This window comes from Castanea sativa, chromosome 10 (genome assembly GCF_040712315.1).
Source record: "Castanea sativa cultivar Marrone di Chiusa Pesio chromosome 10, ASM4071231v1".
NCBI classification, from domain to species: domain Eukaryota; kingdom Viridiplantae; phylum Streptophyta; class Magnoliopsida; order Fagales; family Fagaceae; genus Castanea; species Castanea sativa.
Genome location: NC_134022.1, coordinates 6,411,279 through 6,420,320, shown reverse-complemented (window position 1 = coordinate 6,420,320; position 9,042 = coordinate 6,411,279). Strand labels below are relative to the sequence as shown.

The following is a 9,042-nucleotide window of genomic DNA, read 5'->3' as shown; positions in this document are numbered from 1 at the left end:
CAATTGAAAGGTTGGAGTATCTACAATATTGCCCAATTTATCAAACTTTGTCTTAGTCTAGTTAATCGGCTGTGAGAATCAACCCTCTTCCACTAGCAAGAGTTCGGAGAATGTCTTTATTCTTATTCTCAAGTTTCCTTTCTCTTTTGGATATACAGCACTGTAAGTTTTTTTAAGACATTCTTCCATCTCCCCGTATGTATGTTAAAAATATTTAGTATTTAAAAAAATATATATATATATAGATATATATATATATATATATATATATATATATATATATATATATATATATATATATATATATATATATAAAATATGTATGATAATCTATGATGTAAACAGCAAGCATTACCTAATTTTTATTAACCACACGTAATATTCTTTATGAATTAAATTCAAAGCTTGAAAGCAAAATTGTACTGTTTGTGCGTGTATCAAACAAGTGTATCAAACAAATTTCTTCTATTGAAAGTAACAAAATTTTCAACTTTTTTGAAAGGTTAAACATATAGATAAAATTATATATGTTGAACGTAATACTTCCAAATCTAGCCAATTGAAAGGCTGGAGTATCTACAATATTGCCCAATTTATCAAATTTTGTCTTAGTCTAGTTAATCGGTTGTGAGAATCAACCTTCTTCCACTTTCGAGAATTCAGAATGTCTTTATTCTTTTTTCTTATTCTCAAGTTTCCTTCCCCTTTTCAACAGGCTAGGTCAAGGGTTATTATGAGTAGGATAACGAGAGTAGGCTGAACGTTTTTAAATATAAACATCAATAAAAAAATGTAAACATCGTCTATAATATTACAGACGTTGTTTGTGTATAGTGTATGTTAACAAGTGATAAAAACTAATTCTACAAATAAGCCAATTGGCAAAAGGAGGGGTGTGGGAGGAATGTGTTTGGCTAAAATGATAAAAACTTAAATGAAATGAGAATCAATCTACACAATGAAAACAAAAGCTTGATGAAGTCAACAATTCCTCTCATATAGTTGTAGATCCACAAGGACCACACGTTAATTCATATCCTAAATGATCACTCCAGATAGCTAGGAAGATTAGGAATGTCCTAATTAATCTTCCTGACCTCATCTAAACTGGCATGTAATGTTGAAATCTTCTAAAAATAACACTCATTTTTTTTTTTTTTTTTATTCTAGATATTTATCACTTGCCAAAAACAAAGGGCTCCTCATCAGTCATCACTATAAAAAAAAAAAAAAAAAATACCAGCAAAAACTTCTAAAAACTATTGCTATAACTCAGGTATGGTTATAAAAAGGGTTATTGCAACACTTACTAAAATTTGAAAAACCACTGCTAAGTTTCTATCATTATAAATTTCATTAGCCCAATATCAGAACCCCGGAGTACCCAAAAAAAAAAAAAAAAAAGATGGTTCCAAATATGAGTTTAAAAAAAGTGTTTTGTGATTTTTACTATAGATGTGTTAGGGACAAAAAACTAAACAAAATAGTTTGAAGAAGACAGAGGGTTAATTATGTTGAGGTTTATGACTGTCTAATCAGATAAGAGGAAATCATCATCGAAGATAACCGTTCCAATTTAAAAATGGATATTATTACCACCACACATCCTTAGTGCGATGGTCACTCCACAAGTACAAGTGCTTGTGAAGTGTGGGGGCCAAGGGTCGGAGTTTAAGTCTCCAAAAGAGAGCTTCACACACATATACACTTAGAATATTAGGCTAGAGTAGAATTCTATCTTGTATAAAATAAAATAAAAAAAAGATATTATCGCTCACTAGTGTCCTTCCTCTTGAGACGAAATTAAAATACTCTATCATTTATAGATTAGTGAATTGTGATGTAGATCACAATACAATACATTTACAAATTGATCAAAAAACGAAAAACAACTACAATTTTTTATTTGGCGAATCAAACAGCTAACAAATCTCAATCATTACAGTTTCTCCATCTATTTAGAATTTTTCAGAGAATCCTACTCGCATTATTATTATTATTATTATTATTAAAAACAATTACTTGTATATTAATAAGACACTAGTGTATAGGGAAGCCACTAAAATTCCTAAAATTCACTTGACATATAAATTTAAAAATTAGATGAAACACGTATTAAACTCTAATTTAAAATTTAATTAGATTTTTTCTTAGTTTTGCGTGTGTATATATATATATATATATATAGAGAGAGAGAGAGAGAGAGAGAGAGAGAGAGAGATTAGTGCACTCTCCACAGTGATGTCAACATGTACATTTACGTGGGGTAGTGTCAATTGATACTTTTGAGTATGGTTTTTATATAGCTTCTTTGTTTTTGTCTGCTACTATATATAAAAGAGATCAATCACGGTTTATGATTTAGATTTTATAATTAAGATAGAATCTTTTTTTATTGGATTAACCCTAATCATAATTGGTTTCATTAAATTATCTATGTAAACTATAATCTTTCTTGAAAAAAATAGATAATTATTTTTAATAATCTAGAAATTTCAAATTATCTTCTTGGATATTGTCATATTTAGAGGGAGTTTGGATAGCGTTTATCACTAGCTTTTGTGCGTTTTGCTGAAATATTGTGGGTCCCACGGCACTGTTCATGGACCTACAAAAGTCATTCAAACACAAATTTCAATATAAATATGGGTCCTATAGTACACACATTTAAAAATTATTTTGCTATATTATTTTTAGTTTTTAGCAAATAAACGGTATTCAAACACATCTTTAATCTTAAAGTGTTTTTTGACCAAAAGAAGTTCAAATTTTTTAATATTGGACCAATCTTGAAGTCAAATCGAGGTTCAAGGTTCAAAGTTTTTGTTGTAAATATATTATAATAATAATAATAACATGCGTATTTGTTTAATATATAGTGTAAATCTTACATTGATAGGTAAATGTAAAGTAATATATAAATTTAATAAATTAACATACGAATTGGTGGGTTTATACTTTGTAGAACTAAGAATTAGACTAATCACTAAAAAAATTAACCAAGAAACACCTATAAAAAAAAATTAACCAAGAAACAAGTCAACAACAAGTAGGAGGTCCAAAACTCTTTTTCAATCTCATGTGGCATGCAAGCTTTAAGTAAATAAAATAAAAACACACAAGCAAACAAAATCCCAAAAATTCACAACTACAAGTCCACTGTCTCTATCCGAAAATTATTGTATATTATAATATTATTATAAAAATATACTTCATCATTTCATCTAAATTGTAAGTTTTACTATAAATTTAATAAGTGAGACCTAAAGTTATGTAAAAGGAGAAAATACGTATTAATTTATGGTATGATAATCACTTTACAAGTATAAGTGCTTGTGAGGTATGGGGACAAGAGCCGAAGTTTAAATCTTTTAAAAAAAAACTTCTTATACGTTTACTCTTAAATTATACTAAAGTAAAATTTCTATGTTGTATAAAAAAAATAATAATAATAAATAAATCTCACTATTATCTCTTTCTCTCATTGGACATCCTCTTCTCTTGAAACAACAAAGTTCAGGCTACTTCAAACCTCACATTTTTCAGTTTTTGCCAGCCGCACGGTAGCCATCAACATTATCAGTTTTTGCCAATCATATGGTAGCCATCAACAGCCAGCAAGGGGTCTACTCCACAGAAAAACGACAGTACACTTCTCTTTTAATCCTTGTTCACGTCGGCATCGTTCATGGTTTTTAATCCTTGTACACTGGCTTGGTTTTGTGTGTGTGTGTGTGTGTAGAACGGGTTTTGGAGTTTAAAGAAACGTTTCAAGGAGCAGTTCCCCGTTCTGGCTTTCAAAACCATGCCGGCAAGGTCTACTTCCTTGGAATAAGTGAAAATGATAATTTATGTTAATTGGCAGGCTCCGGCTGATCACTACGATCATCTTTATAATGGGAAGGGGACGACAAAGAGAAAAATATTAGGCAATAAGAACCAACTCAAAAATTATTAAATGGGTAGTACTAATAAAGTGACCAAAAGCATTTTGTTCTGAAGTTTAAATCATCGAAAGGGAGCAAAACATAACAAACAAGTAAACCCCAAATGAAGTTAACCAAAGAATTTTTCCAACACACGCATTATCTTTTCGGAAAAATATATATAATAAAAACAAAAACAACAATACAAATATAATAATATTAATGATAATAAGAAAAATGGACTAAGTCTTCTCAAATAAATAAATAAATAAAAAAAGAAACATGGACTAAGTAATGAGCATTGAACAGTCACGAACGGTTATAAAAACTCCCCCTTATGGGAACTTGAACTTATTGTACGTGTTTCCTCCAGTCCTAAGAAAGAGAGGAACTATAGATAAAATGGAGATAGAGTTGTTGCGGTTGATACTTTCAGTTCTGTTGGGTGGCTATGTCTTTGTGTTTGGGTTTCTCAGGAGATTCAATGAGTGGTATTATGTTAGAAGGCTGGGGAAAACACAATATCCTCTCCCTCCTGGGGATATGGGGTGGCCTTACCTTGGGGGTCTTCCAACTTTCCTCAAAGCTTTCAAATCTGATGACCCTGATTCCTACATATACAACCTTGTTTCCAAGTCTCTCTCTCTCTCTCTCTCTCTCTCTCTCTCTCTCTCTCTCTCTCTCTCTCTCTCTCTCTCTCTCTCTCTCTCTCTCTCTCTCTCTCTCTCTCTCTCTCATGCATGTAATGGTGCTATAGGACCTTCCTCAAAGCTTTCAAATCTGATGATCCTCATTCCTACATCCACACTCTTGTTTCCAAATCTCTCTCTCTCTCTCTCTCTCAAAGACGCATCACACACAGTAATTTACATGCATGTAAACTGTAAAGGCATTCTTTGTTTATTGGCCTCTAAATTATGATTAGCATTTGGTAGCATGATTAGTGTAGCATAAAGTGAAGCACAAAAAATTGGTTAATAAATTTGTTTTGATTAGTGCAACATTATTTTCTTGTTGGGATCACCACTAAATGTTAGTTTAGATACAACATTTTCCTCAATGTGTGCGTTTGGCGTCTGCAATCTGTGAGTTCTGTGCACTGTTCATAGGATCTGCAAGTATGGATTTAAGCAAATTTAACTTTAAAATTAGGTCTCACAACACTATTTACACATTTAAAAATTATTTCACTACAATATTTTTAGTTTTCAGCAATAAGCAGTATCCAAACAGACTATAAATCATTTTTATGGTACATCAATAACAATGTACAACCTCAATAATTATAAAAAATGTGAAATTTGTTACGATATTTATGATTTCATAAATAACAAAACACTTCTTAACTTTCAAGATGCCAAGCAAATGGAATTTTATTGTCAACCAATTTTTTTCAAGCACATATTTACACGTTTTTTTTTTCTTATGGAACTACAGATATGGCCGGACAGGTATCTACAAAACATACATGTTTGGGAAGCCAAGTGTGATTGTTTGTACCCCAGAAACATGCAGGAAAGTTTTGACAAATGATGACCAATTCAAACTAGGTTATCCTAAAGCAACAACAATCCTTACAGGTAAATCATTCCATGGCATTACAAATGCTGAGCACAAACGATTGCGCCGGCTAACCACAGCTCCCATCAATGGCCATGAGGCACTGTCTGGATATATAGATCTTATAGAGGGCATAGTGGTTAATTCTTTGGAGGAGTGGGCTAGCATGAATCGGCCAGTCGAGTTCTTGGCAGAGTTGAGAGGGGTTGCCTTTAAAGTCATTACAAACATTTTCATCAGTACATATAGTGAATCAGTTATATCATCAGTAGAGAACTTGTACACAGACTTAAATGCAGGAATAAAGTCTCAGGCCATTAATCTTCCGGGATTTGTATTCCACAGAGCACTCAAGGTAAAGTCTCATCAGCAAAGAAAACAAAAAAAAAAGAAAGACCTAATGATTTCACAAATAATTTTTTTAACTTAGTTAGGATTCTTTTTTGCCCATTATACTGTTTTCACAAATAATTTTGTTATATGAACTCAAATGAAACTATTTTGTTATGTAACCTCATTTGGAACAAATAATAATAACAATAATAACAACAACAACAACAACAACAACAACAATAACAACAACAACAATAATAATAATAATATCATACTATCTCTATTTTATGTAGTAGTCGTCTAGCAATAGATGAAAATTGTTGATTTCCAACTTTGTTGTATTTGTTAAACAAATGAGACTTCATGGTGGTTTTCTTTATTCAGGCCCGAAAGAAGTTGGTGAAGATATTCCAGTCTGTACTAGACAAAAAGAGGGCCACGATGAAAGACAACACCAATCAAACAGATGCGAAAAAAGATATGATGGATTTACTTATGGGAGTCAAAGACGAAGAAGGTAGACAATTGGAGGATTTGGATATTATAGATTTATTAATCGTGTTCATGTTAGCTGGTCATGAAAGCTCAGCCCATGGTGCATTATGGTCAGTCATTTATCTATCAGAAAATCCAGAGGTCTTCAAAAAAGCAAAGGTTGGTTTGTATTATGTATTGAAATAGTATACTTGATCCTGTAATGTGATACGCAACAGAGCTAGATTGGAATAAATCTTATCTTAAGAGAGAACATAGTTTAAAGGCACAGTTGAATTAGAATTACTTCTCACATAACCTTTGCTTGTGGCCAATTAGATAGCATACACACCAAAAACAAAAAAAAACAAAAAAAAAACAAAAAGAAGAAGAAGAAGAAGAAGAAGAAGAAGAAGAAGAATATGTCACTAAACTTGGATTCACTTTTCAGGAAGAGCAAGAGGAGATCATGAAGAGAAGACCATCTACACAAAAAGGGCTTAACCTTAAAGAGATTAGACAAATGGAATATCTTTCTAAGGTATGTACGCATTGAAGAAGCATGCAATGCCTATCTAGGGAAGAGAAATTATTCAAGATTGTTTTAAAAAGCATGTGAGGCATTACTGTTCTTATAAGAAAACTAGTACTAATGATGGGACAATCTAAGGAGTAGAAAATGGTTATATACATGTGAAACAAGTTTATGTCAAATTCCTTTAGGAAAAATGATGAACGAGCTAAACAAAAATTAACAAGGTTCAAATTTTTATGAACTAGGTAATTGATGAGATGCTGCGCAGAACTAGCATCTCATTTTCAGTTTTCAGAGAGGCGAAAGAGGATGTTAATATCAATGGTTAGTTCTTCAATCACCTATATATTTTCAAACTCTATCAACCCTCTTTTATATTATGGCTTCTTAAAGAAATTTATTTACTCGTAGGTTATCTAGTTCCAAAAGGATGGAAAGTTTTAGTCTGGAATAGAGGTGTTCATATGGATCCTGAAACCTATGCAAACCCAAAGGAATTTGATCCTTCAAGATGGGATGTAAGTTGAACAAAGTTTTAGTATCTTACAATTCTTTTCTTATTCCCTTCTGTCGGTTACTTACATTTCTGAAAAAAGTTAATTTGGTTGAGAAGTTTCTTTTGTTAAGACTTTTAAAGAAGTCTTTGTCAAAAAAAGAAAAAGAAAAAAAAGAGGTATTTTGAAGAAGTTATATTACTACTATTTAATAACAAGTCTAAAAAATTGATAATCATGTTTGCTCAACTTTTGTCTAGAATCATAAACCCAGAGCTGGAAGTTTCCTTCCATTTGGAGCAGGAAGTAGGATATGCCCTGGAAGTGATCTGGCCAAGCTTGAGATCGCTATTTTCCTTCATCATTATGTCCTTAACTACAAGTGAGATTGCATGCTTTCTTTTTGCAACCTTTAAACCTTAATTAGTTCATGTCAAATAAAATTAACTTTTTTTCTCTCTGTATATGTTTACAAGGTTTTTTTTTTTAATTGGTACAGTGTGGAGCGACTTAATCCAGGTTGCCCAGTGAAGTATTTACCGGTAGCAAGGCCTACAGACATGTGCCTTGCAAAAATCATCAAAGTCACATAATTATTTACATTGCCAATAAAGTGAGAGGCTTAGGTCCAGTGTATATAATGCACTGAACTTGTTAAGAGAGTGACATGTATTCAAAAGTGAACACATGTTATAATTTTAATGATTTCAATGTAACTGAACACTAGATTTAAACCTCACCCACATATATAAATACGGTCTAGTTTAAGTTGGAAACCACCCTAAGCTACATGGGACAAATTTAATATATATATTTCGTGCTAGGCATAAAGCCTTGTATATGTATTTTTATATTGAATATAATATTTGTAATGGTTGAATTTATCCATTAAAATAAAAGTTTTGATGGTTTTGGGTGAACTGTAGCTGCTTGAATGATTACATCAAAATTGACAGGGCTTAGATTCTTTAGAACCACAACCACCACCTGTATCTAATTCTTAATTCCAGCTTTTGAGTTAGTTTTTACTTCATTCTTATTAAATGACGTACTCCGCAAGGAACGGTGAAGCTTATAAAGTGAGTATTGTATATAATGTACAAAAGTGCAGCCTTATCTTCGATAGTAATCACCATATATATTTGTTTAGTTGATCTTTTCGAAGACGGAACAATAAGAATATTTGACTGACTTGGAGTCTTCAATATCTATATATATATAAAAAGTGCCAATGAGTAAAAGAACATTCCATTTGGTGTATTCAAGTGACACTGTTCCTGTTCCGCTAGTTTCTTTTTTTTTTTTTTCTTTTTTAATTTTAAATATTGCCAGTTCAACTCTATTAAAACAACAAATTTTCACAATTATTAGAAGTGTTAAGTCTTTATAGATCAAAATAAAATAACAAAAATATCATACTGAGACCTACCATAACTAAAAAATAAAAGTATTGTAAAAAAAAAAGTGTTACATTTACATCATTTTTCACATCATTTTCATAATAAATCATAGTGATAAATTGTTATTGGTTCTCATTTAAATTTCTATATATAAAAAGTGTAAATGAGTAAAGCAACCGTACATTTGGTTTGTTCAAGTGACACTGTTTTGCTGGCCCTTTCTTTTTTCTTTTCTTTCTTGTTAATATTGCATGTTGAACTCTATTAAAATAACAAAGTATCACAATATTTTGGCAATTGTTAGAGGTGTTAAGTCCTTA

The 9,042-nt window shown here is 31.3% G+C and overlaps 1 protein-coding gene across 1 annotated transcript; it reads left to right on the top strand.

Annotated features, from left to right (window-relative positions):
• The first annotated feature begins 4,285 nt into the window (after positions 1-4,285).
• Positions 4,286-8,242, top strand: LOC142612868 (7,8-epoxymelianol synthase CYP88A154-like). The gene is made up of 8 exons (XM_075785043.1): positions 4,286-4,561; positions 5,364-5,841; positions 6,204-6,473; positions 6,745-6,834; positions 7,074-7,152; positions 7,240-7,346; positions 7,583-7,704; positions 7,822-8,242. The coding sequence occupies exons 1-8, from the start codon at positions 4,329-4,331 to the stop codon at positions 7,913-7,915; spliced, it is 1,473 nt and encodes a 490-aa protein (XP_075641158.1). The 5' UTR covers positions 4,286-4,328; the 3' UTR covers positions 7,916-8,242.
• Positions 8,243-9,042: the final 800 nt, after the last annotated feature.